The 23322-nt window shown below is 44.0% G+C and overlaps 1 protein-coding gene across 1 annotated transcript in view; it reads right to left on the bottom strand.

The window, feature by feature from the left end:
• Positions 1-4985: 4985 nt before the first annotated feature.
• The window catches only part of SYTL4 (synaptotagmin like 4), a 975777-nt gene continuing 957440 nt past the window's right edge, over positions 4986-23322 (bottom strand). Inside the window, exon 17 of the mRNA XM_044057514.1 lies at positions 4986-7654. Within this exon, the coding sequence (XP_043913449.1) occupies positions 7512-7654 (143 nt within the window). The 3' untranslated portion in view covers positions 4986-7511. The remainder of the gene's footprint in view (positions 7655-23322) is intronic.

The following is a 23322-nucleotide window of genomic DNA, read 5'->3' as shown; positions in this document are numbered from 1 at the left end:
AAGGCATCCAACAAAGCAGTCAAAACAAGAGTCGTCGCAGAAGGTCTAGGATAATCCAACTGCAGTAATTCATAATACCTTTTTTGTATCTCAGAAACTTGAGCACAATCCCATTTAAAGAACTCCATCCTAGAGATGCTGTCCCCAAAGGAAATCTCTTCAAAGGGAGCATCAGGACTGATACAGTCCTTTTCCTCTTATCCATAATCCAAGGAAGAGAGAATCTGACAGGAGTAAGCAAGGGATTCCTCATCTGAATCTGCCTCTTCATTAAAGGATTCCTGTTCTCTGGGTGTCTTAAGCAGAGTAGAGGACCAAAGGTGGGGGAGGGGGGCTGGAACCAAAACACCCTGAGGAGGTTTTAAAGCCGTCAAAGCACTAAACAACCCGAGTGAAGGCCTACCAATTACTCTATGGATCCTTAAGAGCTGAGAAAATATGTTTAGTCTTCTGCTTTTTTCTTTAAAGGGAGGTCTGTCTTAAAAAATATGGAAGGCTCTGACCCCAGATGGCATTCAGTGATTGTAGTAGGGACTTCTTCTCCGACTAAAATTTTAAAAACACTCCTGGGCCCTTTGGAGATAAGCTGCGGTTACCCCTGAACGTCCAAAGCTAACAGTCTGCAATGCCTCCTCGGACATGCCTAAGGTCAGATCCCCACCAGCCTCTAACCTGGCCGTGGCAGAAGAATCCAGCGATGAAGCCAGGTGAACCTCCAAGCTATCACTCACCTTGAGACAGATGTCTGGCAGAGGCTGTACAGCAGAAGATTCTGCCTAGGTTTCTTGGCTTACTTCTTCCCAGATGGCTGTCCTTCAGAGTGGGAAGTTCTCTTCATTGTGTCTTTAGCAAGAAGCTTAAGATGTTGATTCTCAAGATAAAGTGCCAAAGAAGAAAGGTACCGCAAAGAGTTTTGGGAACAAAGGTCTGACAGACAGAAGAGGAAATATGATTCACAGGCTTATAGGTAGGTACTAGGCTATCTGCCCAAAGGCATTTATAAGCCTAGCCAGAATGTGTTGGCTTTCGCCACCCCCTTAGATTAGTTCCCTGTGCCTCTGTTCAGCAGAGCCATTGAAGTAATCCCTGGGGTAAACTTTCTGTTTCCCATCCACTTGTCAAGGTTTCTCGAAGAGGGTTAGCGAGCAGCTCTGCCTAATGTAGATTGGAATCTTGTTCCAGAGCATGGGAAGTCTCCTGGACAGAAATCTATCCCTCCAGCATGTCCTATTTATTGTTGTGGTGAGGTTTAGATCCCTGGAGCATTTGGCTCGAGGGGATATGGTTTTTTTTAGGTGGAGCATGAGCATCAATTCTGGGTTGGACATTGCCTTGCATGTCAGGCAGAAATCACCTCTGAGTAGGCGGTACGCAATTGAGTACAGTTGGAGTTTCTTCAGTCGAGCTGCATAGGGCATCTGCTCAAGGCCAGTGATCCTCTTGGTGAGGTACTTCTGTGGTCTTTCCAGTTGCTGCAGGTGTCTTGTAAGGCAAAACAGACACTGTTTATGACGGTCTTTATGGGGAATCTGTCTTCCACACTGGCATTTACCCTTCTTGGATGACATGAAACCCCACAAAAAACAATACTGCAAAAGAAAGATAAGGCAACAAAACCCCAATGTGGCAATTATCTGTAATGGCTTGACCTAGCAACAAAACAGACATTCAAACAAATGATCAAAAGATGGCATTCAGACTGTCGGCAAAGAAGTTATGAGTATGGTACAGCCAGACATCAACTTTATGCCCTACACCACGCAAAGAGCATACGTGTGACATACGGCTTACCTTAAAGCAACCGTAAGGCTTTGTTACACTGTCCGGACGTCAGGCTGCCCTTGGCAGGGGATCCCAACTGTAATGAATACTGCAACAGTGAAATGGAAGGACATCATACATGATATAAATTTGTGTATACCCATCCAATTGTCAAAACTAACCTTAAAGTTTGACAGCATAGTTCTTTTCTTGACTTGTAGTGGCAATGCATTCCACTGGTTGAATACGTTGGAAAAGGTGAGAAGTCATGTTAAAAACCAACATGACTATTCATTTCTGTGTTCTGTATCCCATTTGTTTTAATAGGAAGAGTGGGGGTAATTATTTCACTAGTAAAATATTTTTTCTGTTTTATAACTGGTTTCAGTTTTTAAAATAAAAAATAAAGATATGCTAAACTGGGTTATCTTGGCACCCATGATAATGTCATTTTTCTGAGGAGCCAAGATGACTTGGAACTCACTGTTAACAGGTTACAAAATGTAAAACTTATTTTAAACATAATAAATTTATTTACTCAAAATTAAATGTAGCCACTTGTGCAACTGAGGATTGGCATATATGAGAAAAAGCCTCAATACACAAGAAAGCATGTTATTTTACATGGCACAAAAAATAGCTCCACCATAAATCCACTGCTGCTAATTAAGCTATGCTTTATACAGGAGGATTGTTTTATACACCTTGCTCTCACTGATACAGGGGGGGTTGCACCCCCCCCATTAACTAAATATACCAACTGCAAGGTCATTACACTTCAGAGTAAAAAAAACTGCATTTGTATTTATTTTCTAGAAAACCAAGTATTACATCCATCTCCAAAGCAGTGTGACCTTCAAGGTAATTAGCAAGAGTGTAGAGAAGTAGGGTGATGAAGCCTCCTCCCCACATAACTAAATATCATACCGTACCACTTGATTTCTGTTCGAACTCATTTTGAACTTCAGAAATTTTCACTAAGCCTTTTCGATATTTACTGATGAAAATTTTGGGACCTGCTTTTCTGAATATTTTATACAGTATTTCTAAAAAATGTAATACCTGAATGATTAAGATGAGAATGATGAAACATCTCTGTCTGTGCAGCTTGTAACTATGATAAGTAGTTCTGGCATAGTATGCGTTTTAACACACAAAACAAGATGATTAAACTTTTGGTCCAAGCTATGCTAACTTAAATAAATCACAGCACAATGACCTTTTGCGTTACACCTACAGTAACAACATTCCAATCATGACTCAAACATGTATTACTATGCATATGGTTAGCATCCAATGAGCTTCCATGCTGCTGTACATACAATGCACGTGGTTAGCATCTGATAGGCTTTCATGCTGTTGTACATACAATGCATGTGGTTAGTATCCGATGGACTTCCGTACTGCTGTACATACTATGCATGTAGTTTGCCTCCAATGGGCTTCCATGCTGCTGGTACATGTAAAATCCAGTGGAAGTCAACAGCATTTGGTAATGAATTGCAGAAAATAGGACTAAAAGGCAAAGGAGGCCAAATGCTGAAGAAGTGCCTGGAAGCATATCTGACTCTCTTTCTGCAAAATAAAGTTTTAAGTGGCTTTATCCACTGCCACTGAGGTAAGAAAGGTATGGATGTTTTTGTGTCCAAGGACTCAAATAATGGTTGTTACATTTTGAGGATTTATGAAAAGCCAACTTACTCCAACAGGTTCCTCCATTTTTTGGAGTGCTCATCCCCTTGCACAAAAGAAATCAGTAGTAAAGGGACAATTTGTGAAGGCTGCAAGAATGGTCACCCTGGAACACTATCTTGGAAAACATGATTCTGGCAAGAGGTTACCCAAAGGAGTTTGTAACTGACATCAAGAATGAAGTGGTGATGAAAAGGAAAAGGAATTACTACATTCCAATACTGAAAAGTAATGGTGCTACTACAAGTGAAACTGACAAAGAAAATAATGGAACCGGTGATCTGGGAGAGCATCTTCATTACAGACTTTAACCAAGACCACCAGACTATAAGATGGATATTTAAGAAGAACTGGGATTTATTTAAAGAAAACAGGGAACTTTTACAACTACTTCCAGAGTGCTTCAGTGGTTTTCAGAAGAGGGAAGAACATGAAGATGTTAGAAGGTACAATGCTTAACATCAATGCAACCAGTAAAGTTTGTAGAATGACCAAATGTGAGTGACGTTCATTCTGTAAGTGGATCCAAGTGACTCTGTGGATAAAAAAACATGTTCAGGTTAGAAGAAAATCTGATTAACAGCAAAGGTGTGCTCTACTCTGCTGTCAGTCAGGTACATCCATCTTTTTACATTGGAAAGACTGAACCTGCCTTAAAAGAAAGGATGTATGAACATCTTTATGATATATGAAAAGGCAAAATTATGAATGCCTTGGCTATACATGTAACAGAATTTCACGACCATTCTTTTACTTTGTAGTTGTCAAGCAGATCCACAAAGGGGCTAGAGGCCCATGCACTTATTTCTAGAAAGAAGGGAAGTATTTTGACAGCTGGTGGTTCAAGCTAATGTTTGGCCACGTATTAATTAATGTATCTCCATTTCTAGTCTGCTAAAATTAAAGGCTATAAGAACCGAATGCAAGTTTCTCTTTAAGGGGTGCTGGCTCAATTTTGACACTGGCTGCTGAGGAGTGATGTCTTACATAAATTCTTGGCCCTACTTCTTTGGATTTATCTGATGAAGTTTTGTGGTCAAACAAAACAAAAGCGCTCATCTTATTTTAAATAATTTTTTTTTATTAAAGAGGTTTTTAACGATCCTATCCATTACACAGCATTTTCTGGAGATTTGCACCTTGTTGTTCTGAACAGACCAGGATTTGTAAGCCACTTAACTATTGTGGCTTTTACTTCAGTTTATAGTTTTGTTGCTTTTTCAGCTTGTGAACTTTATCAGGGTTTGGTTCAGGGTTTACAATTAACAGTCATGAACTTCACTTCCATACCACAAACACTGTGGTACTGTGAAAATCTATTTGTACAATAAAACTAGTATTAACAATTCCAACAATACCTAAATAAATACATTTATGGCAGTGTTAACAAAGGGATGGAAATGCTGTTAGAGAAGTCATAAATGAAGCCCTGGTTAGGCAATTACAATACTTTTGCTAAGAATGGTTTGCTGCAGTCGATTTCCTTGGTTAGCAACACTAATAATTAATCAAAAAAAAGGACAACACAGGAATGTTTACCACATTATTATTTATTATTGCTCAAAATTTTTGAATTTGTTAAAAGGCATTGAAATAAATTTCATAAAATTATGTTTAGTACTGTATAAACAGAGAAATTAATAAGGAACTAGAAAGATTACATAAAACAGAGCAACTGATGACAAATACTGTAAAAGATGTCAGTTATGATAGCACTCCTGTTTAAGCAAAAGGCAATGGAATTCTTAAATCATTCTAATTATTTAAAAAAACATTGTAAACAATTTGCTTACAAAGAAAAGCCAGTTATGAATGCTGATATCACCAGTGGTAGTACTGGGGAAAATTTGTTTCCATATAGTTCCACTGTTGGCAAAGACTCAGAAAGCAATAGACCTCACTCCTGTTTCCCAAAACATGACTGCAAAACTCTATGTACTGTTCTGTCTCGTTTCTCTATCTACATCCCCTCAGTAGCATCTGTCTTCTCTCAAAGTCATAGTTGCATTAAGCTTTTATTAACTATATAATATTGCTCTGGCTTTTCCATTAATGGCTAGGAATGTGTAACATGGCACCTTTCGTGCAATAGTCAGTGTGTGAAATTAATCCCCCCCCCTAAAATGTTTACGTTACTTTAGCTGCAACTCAAATTTCATTTTACCTGAACAAGCCATTTCATTTGTAGAACTATTTTGCTTTCCTTTTCAAAAAATAATTAGCAATCTTAGCCATAGACTTTCTACGACACTAAAATGTTTTTTATAATTTTACTTTAAAATTCATTACTAAAGCTCTGAAATGTAAAAACTGAAGGGCAGTGGGCTTGCAGCAGTATGCAACACACGTCAAGCCCAACAAAACTAAAAAATGATTTTTTAAAAGAAGGGTATCCCAAAGTTAAGTGGATACATTAAGGCCAGGTCAAAACTAACTTACAGGCTGTGCTACAGTATGGTACAGACACTGCAACAGTTAAGTTACAGAACACAAATCAGAAACACTGCAGACTATAAACAGCTTTACATCATAGAGCCGTGACAAAATATACAAGACTGGACATTTTTGAGATGCTTCAAATCCTTTATCATAATATGAAGCACATCACAAGTATTCAATTTTTATATTGCTGATTGTTATATAGTATAATAAATGCCAACATCAGAAGCATGCTCTGCAGTTGCACCTAATATAACCTGTGGTTTGACTACTCTGTTAAATGAGGTCAGCATCATTCCGTCTGAGGATACATTTACTGAATGGCCAGTGAAGATAAAATTCAGAATGGTGATGTTGGCAAATAGAAAGTCAAAATTAGCAAGAATCCGTCAGTCTAGGTGTCTAAAGCTTTTCTGCAACATCAACAGAATGGTTTGAAGGGACACGTATATTTTGCAGAGGATACCACTGCTACGGAACAGACACACAACAAATTTCATACCTGTCCATTTTCAGGTGCAACTTAGATTTGAGGATGGGAAACAGACAATTTACCCCAGAACTGCCCCTGTACTATTAATGGACAGATGCAAGCCCTAAATGCTTTATCCCATGGACGGGTCTCCTCAAATTACCTATGGTGTGATCACAGTTATTCTCATTAGTGGTAATATATAACTGTCGACCACAAGATGGGTAGGCACAATCTATACACAAATGAGACAAGTTATTTCAAGCACAAAAAAGGGAAACTGCCTGGACTTAAAATGGCCTGCAAGGGCAGCTAACCTAGTACTTATCTATGAACCTATGTCATCAAACTGAAAACATGACTGCTATATTTTAATTAGTTTGAGATGGTATAACGCAGATTACTGTGTTAATGTAAGCAAGCAGAAGAATAAAACCCTCTACAAAATATTTGCTAACAATTCATTTGTGAACTGTACTAATACCTATCCCTCATGTGCCTCAACTTTTCTTACTATATACAATACTTACCATGTTTAAAGTACTGACTGACAGCAATCACTCTGTCACAACTACTTTTAGACTGTAACAGTCATCACCAATTAAGGGTTGATACAGGCACAACTCCTCTACACTGCACATGACAGTCATAAGCAGTCAAATCAATGGCAGAGCTTAAAGCCAGTACTGATTTTACAACACCAAGTTCTGAGTAACCTAAGTCACCATCCTACATCCTCTTACCACCAATACTCTGCGACTCACTGCAAAAATGTTAAAACATAAAGCCAAATGTATGAAATGCTTAAATGCAGGCAGCAGTTTGTTTCCCTCCCAAAGTTTGTGCTCCTTAGGTGTTCAGTGCATATGCTGAAAACAGTAATGTACATTCCACTCATGCATCTGTTCTGTAGATATCTGGTCTTATTACTTCTGGCTTGTGTGTGTGTGTGTGTGTGTGTGTGTGTGTGTGTGTGTGTGTGTGTATAAGAGGGCTCAACTCTCCGGCTTCCCCAAACATATTAAGGCCCCTGGCATCAGCCAGGACTTAGTTCAGATTTAGTGTAATTTATCGTGCTATAAAACACATATGATACATCACATATAAACACAGGACTGAAGAAGGTTATAGTTTTCTGATTTGTTCACTAGGATTTCTGTTTGCCCATTGTGGATCGTAGCAGGAGCACTCCTTCCACCCACGATCCTGGATACTGTCTCATCCTCTGCCAGAGATTCACCTCTTCACCCAAAGAATCCATCCAGTCCACATTTTCACCATTACACACACCTGCAGAAGGAAAACATTCAGAAACGTAGATATTTAAAACAGTGTATTAGCATACATCACTACATTGACACCCACATGCTTAGTATACATTACCAGCAAAACACATCCCATTTTCGCACCTCCTAAAAAACAATAGTTCTTTAGCTATGCAGAATAATTTCAAGTCCAGTCAAAGTAACTTCGTTCAATCATAATTGTACCTTTGTTACAGCTGAACGAAATTTTGTTCCTCTAAGCTCATGCACAAAAAAAGTCATACAGCATAACACAACATAAATCAGGAAACATTAAAACAATCAGCAGCAATGAGGAGCCAACCAAAGACCAGCAGCTTAAAAACAAACAAGATACATGGGCTACTCTTATTATCCCGCCGCCAACTCCATGCATCACCATCAGCATTTTAAATCAGTACTTGAACATCCTCTTCACCACAGACCTTCCAACCGTCATCCTAGTAACATCCACGCCAAAGTCGTTCCTTCTGACTTTTTTTCCATCTACAACCTTCAAAACCACCTCTACCTGCAGGTCCGAATGGCCACATCATCACCAGAACAAAGACCTTCATTTTGGCACTACTGACCTTCACAGTCCACCATTCAAACCTTTTCCTTCTCCAACCACCACATCTTAGGTCAATAAATCCATTTACAGTCCACTTTCAATCCATATACAAATCCAAACAAAAATTCCGTTCCCGGACTCCACATCGGCTAGGCACCCATTACAAGCCCAACTTCCAGCGATCCATGTTACATTCCAATAAAAAGACAATGACAGGCAATTATATTTAGGACATCATGAGCAATTTCTTCTGCAACAACTGCTTACTCAACAAGAAAGAAGCACAAGAAAGAAGACTCACCACATAAAAAAATGGCATAAAATGAAAAGTGCATATTGGGAGCCGGAGAGGCTGCTACCATACAAGGTGTCGCCATCTTATCCAGTTAATTTAACAATTTAGTTGGACTGGTCTTGATACACAAATTTCAGAACACGAATATACACTCAACCAAAAGGCATATATAGAATCAGTTAAAATTTTAAAAGCTCTACAGCTACTCACTTAATATTACTCTTACCCATGGGGTCAAAATGGAGAGACAAGTCAGCAAGCCAGGGAGAGTTGTATTGCTGGAACTGAATTCATCAAGTCTTGGTGAGTACCTTCACGAGGTGGACCCTGTTTTTACAAAATCTCACCAAGACAACACTGACATATAGACTATTTTATATAGCATACATCATGGACAGAGGTAGGTTAAAAATAAAAAAAAAGATAGCTGGGTGCACAAAACAGTTAGTTATGTACTCACCATAATGTTAGATGTATGCAGTCCATCTCGCCTCACATTCTTCACTTGTGGGTTCGGAGCCGAATGTCGGCTCCGACTCGGCCTATTTACTAGCTCAAAAGTCTTTGATTGGCTGGGCTAAGATGGTATCCCACAATACACTGCTCCACATCCCCAGATCTAGTTTGCTGCCAACAGAAGTATCGTATCCATCGCCCAAACATACACACACCCCCATAACAACAAGGTCCAACAAATTATCCAAAGGGACTCTAACATCAGAAGTACAAGGAGATCCTCCAAATCCTCCAGGCATGGGGGACGGTGGGGGGGGGTAATGAAGAATGTGAGGCGAGATGGACTACGTACATCTAACGTTATGGTGAGTACATAACTAACTCATGTTATGTAGTCCTATCTCGCCTACATTCTTCACTTGTGGGACAGCGTCCCTAGCACCTACATCCTGGGTGGCTCATTGGAAAATACTCCTGAGCATTGTGAAGCCAAAAGATGATTTGCCCCTGGACAATACATCCAATATGTAATGGGAAACAAACGTGTGAGGAGAAGCCCATGTTACAGCCGCACGTATATCATCCATCGATAACCTAGCCTGAAATGCTGTGGAAGTGGAAACTGCTCTGGTAGAGAGTGCGCTGACTGGAAAAGGCAGGCTCTTTCCCCCTGCCTGATAAATAAAGGAGACGCAACCAGCTATCCACCTAGAGATGGTGACCTTGGAAACCGCAGACCCCAAGCGATTCTCTGAGAATGAAACGAAGAGCTGGTCTGACTTCCGCCAATCTTTAGTCCTGTATAGATAAAAGCATAGTTGCCTATGAACATCCAACAGATGAAACTGGTACTCTGCCTTATTGGAGAAGTTGGGTAAGAAGACCGGCAGCTCAATGGACTGATTAATATTAGATAAGGAAGCCACTTTGGGAAGAAAGGACGGATTTGGTCTGAGAGAGACTCTATCTTTATGGAATACCAAATATGGGGGCTTGACTGATAGGGCCTGGAGTTCTGATACTCATCTAGCCGATGTGATCGCTACCAAAAAGGCAGATTTCCATGTAAGAAATTTTAAATCGCAGGAAGCCGTGGGCTCAAGGGGTGGGAGAGTGGGGGCCTGCAGAAAAAAATTGAGGTCCCAGGGCATAACAGGTTGAGATACAGGGGAATGAAGGAAAAGAGTGCCTTTCAGGAATGCTCTACACAGCCTGTGTGCCATTAAGCTAGGTTCATAAGCCACATGATAATTTGAAATAGCCGCCAGCTGAACTTTGATGGTGGCTGAGGCAGACCCTTGGTAGAATAAATGAGACAAAAATTCCAACACAGAGTCAATCGGGGCTGTGTAGGGGTCAATACCTTTGGACTGGGCCCATATCGAAAACCTTTTCCACTTGCTAGAGTAGATCTTCCTAGTGGACGGCTTATGAGAGGGTGAAAGAATATGGACCACATCTGGACAAAAATCATGACACCTGACTACGGATGGAAGTGGAATAGCCAGGCGGTCAGCCAGAGGGTCTCCAGGGAGGAGTGGAGCTGTGCCGACATATGTGTCAGCAAGTCTGGACGAGGGTCCAGAATCCCATGGAGCATCCACAATGTAAGGTTGAAGGAAGGGGAACCATACTTGTCGAGGCCAGTGTGGCGCTATCAGAATCAATCTGCTTCCCAAGGATAGCGCTTTCTGAATCACCCTTGCGATAAGGGGAAATGGAGGGAAAGCATACAGCAGACCAGAGGGCCAATTGTGCGCAAGAGCGTCCCTTGGAGATTCCCCCGGTGGGCGGATCAGCGAGAAGTAGTTGCTGCATTTCGCATTGGGGGGGCTGGCAAACAGATCGCAGCAAGGCTGACCCATTTGCTGAATATACTGTCCACCACCTGGCAGTTCAGGGACCACTCGTAAGGCATGAGGATTGCCCTGCTTAGCCTGTCTGCAATCACATTGGTTTTCCCCGGGATGTGTGTTGCCACCAAGGCCCGTTGGGAATCTATCACCCAATTCCACACTCTCATGGCCTCCCTGCATAGTGGGTATGATCTGGTTCCTCCTTGTTTGTTGAGATACCACACTATTGACATGTTGTCCGAGTGTATCGCAACAGTCCCTAGAGGGAGGACATCCTGAAGTGCCTGCAACGCTAGGAGCACTGCCCTCATCTCCAGGACATTTATGTACAAGTCTATCTCGTGCTCCTGCCACGTGCCTTGGACCATCCTGCTGAGATAATGCCCCCCCCCACTATATCCGGGAGGCGTCCGTGGTCACTGTGGCTACCGGGTTGGGTGGAACAAAAGGTTTCCCTATGTCTAAGTTGCTGGTGCATAGCCACCAACTGAGGTCCTGATTGCATTTGCCTGTGATTAAGATAGGATGGGATAGCGGTAAGTCTTTGGAAGGACCATTGGGTGAATAGGAGCCATTGTAGGATCCTCATATGTAACCTCACTAACGGGACCATCATGATAGTGGACGCCATCGTCCTCAGTAACTGAAGAACTAGTCTTGCCCTCACACGTGTCAGAGACATCATCATCCATACCTGTCGTTGCAACCCTGTGATCCTCTCCATAGGTAGGAATGCTCTCAATCGAATAGTGTCCAACTCTGCTCCTATAAATGAGACACACTGTGAGGGTAGCAAGGCAGATTTTTTCCAGTTTATTGTGATGCCTAACTTGTGACAAAGATCGACAGCAGTATCTCTGTTTTGAAGTAGTAGATGCTTGGTGGGGGTGGATACGAGCCAGTCGTCCAGGTAAGGAAACACATGGAATCCTTGACGTCTCAAGTAAGCCGTCACCACTGCCATACACTTGGTGAACACCCTGGGGGCTGTGGTGAGACCAAAGGGCAGGGCTCGAAACTGGAAGTGCCTGGCTCCCAGCCGGAAGCGTAGATGACATTGGATGCTCTGTCCATTTTGATGTGATAAGCATCCTTCAGGTCGATGAAGCACATCCATACTTCCTTTCCCAATAATGGGAGAATCGATTGTAGCATGACCATCCGGAATTTGGACTTGTGTATGTAATGATCGAGTTGGCTGAGATCCAAAATCGGTCTCAGGTCCCCCGTTCTTTTCGACACCAAAAAGAATCTCAAGTAAGTCCCTAATCCGATTTGGTCTGGGGGGACTGGTTGGATGACTCCTTTTTCTAGTAGCTGAGAAACCTCTGTTGCTGCTTGACCCCTTTGAGTGGAACGTCTGGGATCCTCTTGACGGAGGGGGGGGGTGTGGAGTGAAAAGGGATGGTGTAACCTCCGGCGATTATCCCTAATATCCATCTGTCCTGGGTGATGTTGACCCAGGCTTCCGGATACCGGGAAATTCGACCCCCGACTGGCTCTGGAGACGCACAGCCGGGCACACCCTCAGGAATGAGAGTAAGGGGAACCGCAAAAGGAATCATGGTCCCCAGAATTGCAGGGGCCCCCTCTACCTCTGGGGTGACGTCTCCCTGAATACGACCCCCCCTCCCCTGCCTCAGGGGGGGTCTCACCCTATGTGGTAGGAAAAGACCTTTGAGATTTTTTGAACTACATCTTTCCCCCTCGCTGAGCCTTGGGATAAGGCCTCGTCGGGAGGGAAAAACGGACTCCCACGGTAGACAAGGTCTTTCCCTCTTGCTCGCACCTGGTGAGTGTGTCTTTCACTTTGGTCCCGAACAAGGAGGAACCATCGAAGGGGGCATCAGTAAAGGAAGACTTAAAGGCCTCCGCAAAGTGACACAGGTGTAGCCAGGCTTGCCTCCTGAGGGCCACCCCTGAACTAGCCGCCCTATTAGCTCCCTCGGCCACGTACGAAATCAGTCACAAGGACGAGTTAGAAATGGAGCTGAGGGTAGAGAGCTGAGCGTTGACAGTCTGAGCCACCACCTCAGGCACGTTACCCATTAGAGTATCTCCTAACTCCTTAAGGAGATCTCTCTGGAGCTGGGTGAAATGAGACAAATAATTCAGCAACCACAAGGTAAAGGTCACTGAAGACAGTGTACGCTTCCCATACCGATCCATAGTTCTAGACTCCTTGTTAGGAGGATGGACCGAAGAGGAAGACTCAGCAACTTCATTCTGTGTGGCAGCCGCCACCAGCATAGCATCTACCGGGACTCCCTTTGTCAAAAATTCTTTCCCTTTTGGAGCAGACAAAAATTTGTTTGGGCATGGAGGAACAGGCTCCATGGAGTCAGGAGTCTCCCACACCCTCCAACAAACAAGGTCCAGGAGCTCGAAGGGTGGAGACACCCAGGAGGCGGAGGGCTGAGCGCCAAAGGCCTTTAGGAATACGGACTCCTCCTCGGAGGGGGGTTTGGAGGGCCAGTCTCCTCTTTGTTTCAAAATCTCCAGTATATCGGAGAAAGAAACGTCCTCAGAAGACCTAGGGGACCCCTCAGATTCCTTGAGGTCAGTATCGGAAGTGAGAGACTCGTCCTGGGAGTCTATGTGCTTCCTCTTGCAAGATTTCTTTCTGGGGGGTTCCTCAGGCACAGGCTCTGACGGCCCCTCAGAAAAAAGGGGACCACTTGTGGGGGTATCCTTAGGCCCCTGCGCTCTGCTATCCAAGGATAGGTGGGTGTCAGAAGCTCCCGCCGATGTTGTGGGGGATGCAAGAACCGATCAGAGAGAAGTAGCTGACCTAGCCAGCGCGCTCCGCATAGCTTCGAAGGCGGGACCTCCCAAATTGGAGGACCGACCACCTTCCAAAGCCATGAATGGGACCGGTGTCCCCGCAGCCGAGGCACAAAGGGGGAGGCTCGGAACTGAAGGGTGTTCCGCTACATCCCCCTCTGGCCCGACCTAGGAGACCAGAGTCTCGAACCCTGTGGGCAGAACCGACAAGGTCTGAGCCTATGCGGGCACCAATAAACCCTGCTGGGGGATCGGTGCCAGAACATCCCTCGGAGCAGAACTTACCAGCTCCGACGACAAGGATGTGCTCGGAGGAGGAACAATAGGTACAAGTAACACAGCTGGCTCCGGAGCCGAGAAAAGTTTGGCCAACACTGGCGACTGTAGGAGCCTCTGCACCACCCTATCTACATCCAAATCGGAAAGTCTGGAGGATTTGGAGGAAATGGATGGAGACCTAGACCTTCTATCTGGAGAAGCTTGCCTCAAGCTTGGCAACCGGCTCCGAATCGGTTCCAAAATTATCGGAGCGGACGCAGACTCAGTCAACACAGCTACCTCCTATGGCCCTGATGTCGGTGGAGCAGAGGAAGCAGATTCGACAATGGTAATTTTACAAGGTGGCTCCGAAACAATAGATGGAGCCAGAGACCTCTTCTTGGATTTGGAGGATTTAGACTTAGACTGGGAGCCGAACCGAAATCCTCCACAAAGGACGGTTTTAGCAGTCCCTTTAGGATCAATTTGTTTTTCCTCTCTTGGTGCACCCGAGGACTAAAGGCGTGGCAGAAACTGCATGACTCCTGAAGGTGGATGGCTCCAAGACAGTAAACACAGATGGAATGTCCGTCTGTGATAGACATTTTATAGGCACACTTTGTACACTTTTTAAAGCCCGGGGGCTTATGCTCTTTTTGTGCCTTAGACATGCCAAGCCAACAATTGTAGCAGCCGCTACTGACAAACGGCGGGAAACCGCTGACACAGAAACCAGTGAACATGAAAAACACAACCAAGGCACAGGGGAGAACCTCTAAATAAAACAGTTCTCAACTTTAAATAAGAGAGACACACCTAAAGACAGCCAGACAAACACCACAAGGAGGACTAGGTCCTCTAACTTAAACGGGCCTAGCCCGAGGGAGTAAGGGATACCACACACAAACACACTCGCAACCTACAAAACGTAATGCAGCAACAACACTAATAACAACTCTATTTGAATACACACAATTAGCCAAAAATTAGCCAAAAATCTTCACAAGAAAGAGTTTTTTTGCAACACAGCCACAACCAAGTCAAGACCACGCCCGAGCTCTAAAAGTGGCAAACGAAATCTGGGGATGTGGAGCAGTGTATTGTGGGATACCATCTTAGCCCAGCCGATCAAAGACTTTCGAGCTAGTAAATAGGCAGAGTCAAAGCAGACATTTGGCTCTGAACCCACAAGTGAAGAATGTAGGCGAGATAGGACTACATAACATCCTAGGATAAAGAAAGTGTTCAATCCTGTTAGATGCACTGGTGCCAGGACTGGAAAAAGTACAGTTGTGTACGCTTACCATAAATGTAGATGTTCGAGTGTATTCACCGTTGCAGTCATTACATTTGGGTAATCTGCTGGCAGGTTGCCCTCAGTCAGCCTGATTGACAAAGTCTTGGGTCCTGCTTCGGTTGCTGTCCCTTCTTCCATGACGTCAGGTTGTCAGGGATATAAAACATGCATCCAATGTCATTACATCAGTTTTTCTTGCCCCAGATGTCAGGTGTCCCCCCTAATGGGGAGCAAATAAAATTAAAAACACAAAAATATATACCTCCAACCAAAAGCAAATACACCAAAAATGATTTTAAGCATAGTGAAAGAAAGTAGAGGTACAGCCAGAGAAAATTAGGGGGCTGGAGGGAGGGTAACCAGGACTGGTGCAACAGTGCATACACTCGAACATTTACATTTATGGTAACTGTACACAACTGTACTATGTTCTTAATGTTTCACTGTGGTAATCATTACATTTGGGTAGATTCCAAAAGCTATGGTTGGGAGGAGGAGTTTATACAGCATTAGGGCCAGCTATAAGAATTAGAGAAAATTGTTAAATGATAATGCTTGGTAAAAGTATCTACAGAACTCCAGATAGCTTCTAGAATGTCCCTGGTAGGAACACCTCTGAGAAAGGCTGCAGAAGTAGACACAGCCCTGGTGGAGTGAGATCTGATCCCCTGGGGGATAGGTTTTCCATGGTGCTTATAACAGAAATGAATGCAATGGCTTATCCATTTAGAAATGGTTTGTTTTGAAATAGCCTTCCCCTCTGCCCCTGCAGCAAATGCTACCAGCAATTGCTCAATTTTTCTTGGAAAATTAGTCCTGTCCAAGTAGAATCGAAGTTGTCTATGCACATCCAAGGAATGCAGAATCTGTTCCCCTTTGTTCTGTCGATTAGGAAAGAAGGTTGGCAAATGAATGGGCTGATTAAGAGCCGCCATACTGGAAACCACCTTGGGCATGAAGGATGGACTGGTCCTCAGGATACCCTGACCGCATGAAAGATGATGAAAGGCTCCACTGCCATAAGGGCCTGTAATTCAGATATCCTTCTAGCTGAAGTGATTGCTAAAAGGAAGGCTGCTGGCTTGAAAGGAGGTAGAGTGAGCTTCTCCAAAACAAAGTTAAGGTCCCAGGCAGGGGTAGGAGCTCTCCTAGGTGGTCTCAAGTTCTTTGCCCCTCTGAGATACTGCTTGAGCAGGGGATGAGAGAAGAGGGGTGGTTCTGTGTTATAGTGAGCTGAAATAGCTGAAACGTGGATTTTAATAGAGGAAAAAGACAGGCCCTTGTAAAGCATCCCAATTAAGTATTGCAAAACCTGAGGTACATTGGGCGCTGCTGTGCTCATCCCTAAAGATTGGTTCCAGGCACACAATCTTTTTCATTTGTCAACATAAGATTTTCCAGTACTAGGTCTTCTCGCCTCCAAGATGATATCCATCACTGGTTTGCTGAGGGATAAGGGTGAATTTAAATGATTAGCCAGGCTGCAAGGTTCAATGTTGGAAGCTGAGGGTGCAGGATTTGGTTCTCCTGCTGAGGCAGCAAGAAAGGGGTCTGAGGCAGGTGCCATGGAGATATTTGCGACACACTGTGCAGGTGTGGGTTACCAGTGTTGGTGTGACCAGTCTGTAGCAATCAAAATCATTCTTGGTTTGTCCTGTTTGACGTTTAGAAGAACTTTGGAGAGCAGAGGCAGAGGGGGAAAGGCGTAGACTGACAGATTTTTCCAGCTGAAGGACAGAGCATCCACTTTCCAGGCTGCTTTGTGGGGAGTCCTTGTGCAAAACTTGTCCAAATGGTAGTTCTGGGGGAGGCAAATAGATCTATGTCGGGGCTCCCCCATTTGCTTGTCAACATGTTGAAAATCCGTGGTTCCAGTTTCCACTCATGTGGGTCCATGAGATTTCTGCTTAGTCCGTCTGCCAGTGTATTCAATTTTCCTGACAGGAATTGAGCTTGTAGGTGCACTTGGTAGCTCAAGGCTGTGTTCCACAATGTCATAGTTAGTCTGCGGGGGGGGGGGGGGGGGGGTAAGAATGTGTAACCCTCTGCTTGTTTATGTACCACATAAACGTGGTGTTGTCAGTCTTTACCATTAGTTTTCCTGGAAGAATGTAGTCCTCGAAGGCTGTCAGGGCATTCTGTACAGCTAACATTCCTTTTTGATTGATATGTAGGTGCATTTGATTTGGGTTGCATTTGCCCTGAATGCACTTTCCTGCCAGGTGAGCTCCCCATGCATAGTCTGATGCATCTGTAGTTAAGGTTTGGGTGGCAGGGGGTGGTGTGAATGGCAGTCCCTTGTTTTGGTGGCAGACCTCTGCCCACCATAGGAATTCCAGGCGTAGGCAAGGTATGATAGGAATTATTGTTTCCAGGCTGTGACAATGTTGACTCCATAGACTTTTTAAGTAGCACTGTAGTTTCCTCATATGCAGTCTTGCATATGGAATTAGAAGAATGCAGGAGGCCATGAACCCCCAAGGCTTCCAGTATTTGTCTTGCAGATAGCAGGGTTTTTGTGGCCATGTGTTTGAAGCAAGTTACCAAACAAATTTGCTTCTCTGGCATGAGGAAAGCCATCTGGGCAGTTGTATTCAAGCTTGCACCCAGGAATGTAATCTGTTGAGAGGGTACCAGTTGTGATTTCTTTTCGTTTATGGTGTACCCCAGACAAGTTAGAACCCTTTTTACAAATGCCAGATGACTAAGAAGTACGCCTTGGTTTTCTGCCTGAATTAGACAATCGTCCAGGTATGAATATATTTGAATATTTCTTTGCCTGCAAAATGCAATAACTGGAGCCAGGCACTTTTTGAATACCCTGGGCGCAGTAGACAAGCCAAAGGGCAGTGCAGAGAACTAATAATGCAAGTAGCCTGCTTTGAAGCGTAGATATCTTCTGCAAGATTCCCTGATTGGGATGTGCAGGTATGCTTCTTTTAAATCTAGAGTTGCCAACCAGGCATCTTTGCCTAGCATAGGAAGTAACTAGTGAAGAGTCAGCATCTTGAATTTTGGAATGTCCAGAAAGGTGTTTAGAGTAGACAGGTCCAGAATTGGACGCCATGATTTGTATTTTCTGGGTACCAGAAAAAGCCTGCAATAGAAACCTTATCCCTTTATCTTCTGGTACTGGTTGAATAGCCCCCCCATGTAAGAGGGAAAGTACCTGCTATTGAGCCTCTGCCCACTGATTTAGGGGCAGGTCTGGCCACCCGTTTGGTGTTGGCAACGTGTGGAAATGAAATCTGTAATCCTGGGACACTATAATTAAAACCCATTTGTCCTGGGCTATGAGTTCCCAGTTCTTTGCATGAAGAGCAATCTTTCCCCCCAAAGGGGCGGCTAAAAGGTAAGTGCTTGGTAATTTTAAAAGGAAGTCATTGAGACTGTTTACCATAGGGGGATGTCTTATTTCCAGATTTGGAAGTGGAGGCCCCCCATTGCTTAGTTATGCGAGTCCCCTGGGACTGAAACCTTTGGTGTGTCTGGATTTGGCTTGAGAGGATCTGGAAGGAGCTGGAAAAGACCAATTCTTAGTAGGCCAGTGCCTACTAAATCTTGGAGGTTGCACTTGTAAGAAATCAGTTTGCATAGATTTATAGGTTCATAGGTTTGTACTAGGCTATCTGCCCTAGGGCATTTATAAGCCTAGCCAGAGTGTGTGTGTGGCTTTCGCCACCCCTTGGGATGAGAATACTACGCCCATTTAGGGTTTAGTTTACTGTGCCTCTGTCTAGTAGTGACACAGAAATGACCCCCGGGGTAAACCTACGATCTCCCATCCACTCGTCAAGATTTCTCTTGAAGAGAGTTAGTGAGGGGCTCTGCCTAACATGGACTGGGTTCTGTTCCAGAGTGTAGGGAGCCTCTGGGTTATGAATCTGTCCCTCCAGCACGTCCTATTTATTTCTGTGTTGAGGTTCAAATCTCTTGCTCTCGTGGCTCTGATGGATTTGGATTTTCTGAGGTGGAGCATGTCCATTAATTCCGGATTGGACATGGCCTTGTACGTCAGGCATAGATCACCTCTGAGTAGGTGGTATGCGACTGAATAGAGTTGGAGTTTCTTCAGCCGGGCAGCATATGACATATGTTTGAGACCCTTTATCCTCTTGGTGAGGAACTTTTGGGGTTTTTCCAACTGCTGCAGGTGTCGGGTAAGATACATCCCAAATGGGGCATTGTACTTAATCATGGGCCTGATAAGAGAAGAGTATAGGGGCACAATGACCTCTCTTGGTCTAGATGTGAATCCCTTCATGATAAGGTGGGCAATATAGAAGGTCTTCCTAACCACCTTGGCAATGTGAGTGTCAAATGAGAGGTTACTGTCAACTTGGGTCCCTAGGTCCCCGATTACCTCTTCCGTACTTAATGGATTACCACCTATGTGGTAATTTGTGGGTACCTTGTTTTTCCCAAAGGGTATGACTATACATTTTTTGGCGTTCAGTTTAAGGCCATGGCTCCGGCACCAATTATCTGTTTCTATGAGGCCTCTCTGAAGGATGCTTGTGTCCGCTGGAGTATCAATTATGGCGCCCAGTTTGCAGTCATCTGCGAACTTTGTCAGCCACAATCCTCCTATGTTTGCTTGCACCTCGGAAAAATAAATGCAAAACAAGAGGGGGTCCCAGGACTGAGCCCTGTGGGACACCGCTTGTAACTGGCTTAGAGTCTGACATGGCTCCAGCAATTCTGACCTTGTGGGTCTTTATTATTATATAGCTTTATTTTCTATCTTTTTTATAACTTCTTCAGCCTTACTGCCAATCAGACGGTCCTGATTTAAAGGAGCATCCAACAATTTTGCTTTAAAATGATCAGGCAAAGATTGCTCCTTAAGCCAAGCATGCCTTCTAGGCACAGACCCAGTAACAGCAGTCCTGCAGGAGGCCTCTAAAGAATCCAAACCACATTTCAAAGCGTTTTCCAACTTGTTCAGCAGAATGCAATAAATCCTGTAAATCATTTTCTTTTTAAGCAGTCCAATAATATGCTGTTGATATTTTAACATATGAAATTGGCAGTTTAAAGCCCTGATTGCCAAGGTTGCAGAAGTATAAACCTTCTTACCCCATCTATCCAGTGCCCTGGAGTCTCTATCAGAAGGGGTAGGATTTTTAGCAGTAGAAGCCTTAATGTCCTTGGGCCCCTGAGAAATGGTGTCTGGATCTGCAACAGGATTTTTGAAAAGGAACTTGTGGGACTCAGGAACCCTGTAGTATCTGTCAGGTTTACTAGGAGCCAGGGCAGGGAATCAGGTGCCATACTGGATTCCGAAAACACATCAACAATGTCTAGTACAGGAGGTATAGCCAAGGGCCTATGTTGAGGTAGAAGAAGGAAATCCCTAAGCTTCTTTTTTGAATCAGAAAATTCCTGACTTTCCCAGTGGAAATGCTCCCCTTAAGCTATGTAAAGTTTCCCCAAAACTAAAATTCTCAGGAGGGGAAGCAGAGGGAATGTAATCATCTGCATCAGAATCCTCATACATAGGTATGGACAAATCCAGGTCATTAGAAGAGTCAGAAGAAACAGAAACCTGATAAGAAGATTCATAATCAAGCTCAGCCCTAGGCCTCTTGGGGGGGGCGGGGGGGTGACTACCCCTGATTAGAGTAATTAGATCTTCAGCCATTTTGATCATTTGTTTTTTAGGCATAGGGGCCTGAACATGTGGTCTGGGCGTCTGTTTTTTAGACATAGATCGAGATTTAGGCCTTAGTAATGAAGGTTGTTGTTGTTTGTCTTTCGGCTTTTCCCAGTTAGGGATCGCCACAGCAGAACTCTGGTCTGCTAATGAATGGCAGTAGATTTTTCATGAACGCCGAGGTGCCAGCTCGACGTCCAACATTCAACGAAGGTACGCATATTTACACATGTCTTTCGAATGCCCACCCAACAGCAGGGAGGACAGGCAGACTCCACACAGAAGGCACTCCCCGCACTCCAGCAGAAAACCGAATGAGAGAACCTCTTGCTGTGAGGCAACAATGCTACCGCTGCACCACCCCGAAGTTGAGTCGATATAATATTCAAGTCTGTAGGCCTGAACACATCCTCAGAAGCTGGTGCCTGCACAGTGGCTCCGAACCCATCCAAGGTAGAGACATCCGTGGGTTCCATAGGTGAAGCTTCTCATGGCATACCGGACTGCGAATGGGTCTCAGTAGAGGCCTGCGAATCAGAAGTAGCAGGTATCAGGGGCTGAAAAAGCGCCTCACTGAGTACCGGCAAACTGGCGACTGGCTTAGGAGAAGCATCGTCAGCAGTTTTGGACCTCGGCAGCCTGTCTCTGTCTTTATCTTTGCGTTTTTTCAGAATCCCGGTAGTCAGATGGCTAACCGACGACATTTCTGGTAATTAAACCGAGAACCGAAATATTTAGAGGCAAAAATGCACCAACGATGGATAGTGTGCTGATTAAATAAAGCACAAAACCGACAGCAAGGTACGTCGTGGTCAGGGCCTAGGCAAGGAATACAGTACGAATGAAAATCTTTGTGAGGTATTTGCTTTCCACAAGTAATGCAATTATTAACTTTTACTGACATCGGTAAGGAGCAAGAAAAAGTTTCCCCAACGGGGTACTTAGCTTTAAGTTGAAGACTTCGGTCCTGAAACTCGAAAACGAAAATTTCAGGAGTCTGCCGACTTGCACTTGCGAACTGCTTCTGCTTCAGGCACTGCACGGCAAGAAAGACTGATGTAATGGCATCGGCTGCATGTTTTATACCCCTGATGACCTGATGTCATGGAAGAAGAGACAGCAGGACCCAAGACATTGTTAATAAGGCCGACTGAGGGCAACCTGCCAGCAGGTTAACCAAATGTAATGCCTGCAACAGTGTAACACGAAGGACATCATGACTGTGTTAAATCTTCAAGGCACAGAAATATTCCTACAATGGGGTTAGGCCAGGCTCAGGGGGAGGATAGCCCCTCTGTTGTAAAAGGAACTAACAGTCCACAAACATTACAAAAACTGAAAGGCCAAAAAAGAGACCAAGATGATAGAGTGGACTACTGAGGTCAAGAAAGAAATTATGTATTGTTACTATTATGCAAGAAGCCCAGAAATTCCAGACAGAAGACATGAAAAACATTAAGACAAAAATTAGAGGAAAGAAAAATGCTTGCACAAAAAAACTGCCAGAAGCTTTAAATAAAAAATGTGTGTTCATTAAAGAAACAAATTTATAAAAAACATTATACAAGACCAAGAAACCTTTGGTGGTTTGGAAAAAGAAGGAACTGAGAAAGTGCGAAAATATAAAGAACAAAACGTACAGTTTTTGAAAAGTATAAATGAAATATGGACATGTGAAATAAAACTAAATTTAATATGGTCCAATATTTATGCAAAGGAGAAAGCAAAAAGTACAGTTTTGTACCTACCATAAATGTAGATGTTCGAGTGCTCATACAGCTGAAGTCATAACAGATGGGTTATCCTGCCGTCAGGCGGGTCCTCGGTCGGCCGAATTCCAATGTCTAGGTCCGGCGTCGGTTGTCGTCGCTTCTTCCCTGACGTCAGTGCGGCAGGGGTATAAAAGAGCCAGCCGACACCATCTTCTTCAGTTTTTCTTGTCCCAGATGTCAGGTGCCCCCAGAAGGAAGGCAAAACATAAACTTATGTAATCATGCAATATAGAATAATCAAAAAAACAGTAGTTGCAAGCAAATACACCATAAAAGAATACCCCAAATAGGTTGTATGAGAAGGTGTATGTCATAAGGCCTGTCCTAAGAGGGGATGGAGGGGGGGAAATCTGGACTGCAGCTGTATGAGCACTCGAACATATACATTTATGGTAGGTACAAAACTGTACTATGTTCATCGTGCATACAGCTGCAGTCATAACAGATGGGAAGAATCCCAAAGCTAAGTAGGGGTGGCAGGCACTAAGTGGAACTAGGAGGAGCAAGGATGCCCTACAAGACAGCTGTGGCAAATCCCGCTCTAGATTTAGAGTAAAGTGGAAGGTGATGGTGTTTGGAGAAAGTGTGCACTGAACTCCAAGAGGCTGCTTCCAAAATGTCCTTGGTAGGAACCCCCCTGAGGAAAGCTGCAGAGGTAGCTGTGGCCCTTGTGGAGTGGGATCTGATGCTTGAAGGCACAGCTTTTCCATGAAATGAGTAACAAAAG

The sequence above is a fragment of the Protopterus annectens genome, chromosome 15.part0 (assembly GCF_019279795.1).
Source record: "Protopterus annectens isolate FY-2018-M chromosome 15.part0, PAN1.0, whole genome shotgun sequence".
In the NCBI taxonomy this organism is placed as follows: domain Eukaryota; kingdom Metazoa; phylum Chordata; order Ceratodontiformes; family Protopteridae; genus Protopterus; species Protopterus annectens.
This window is presented reverse-complemented; position numbering and strand designations above follow the sequence as displayed.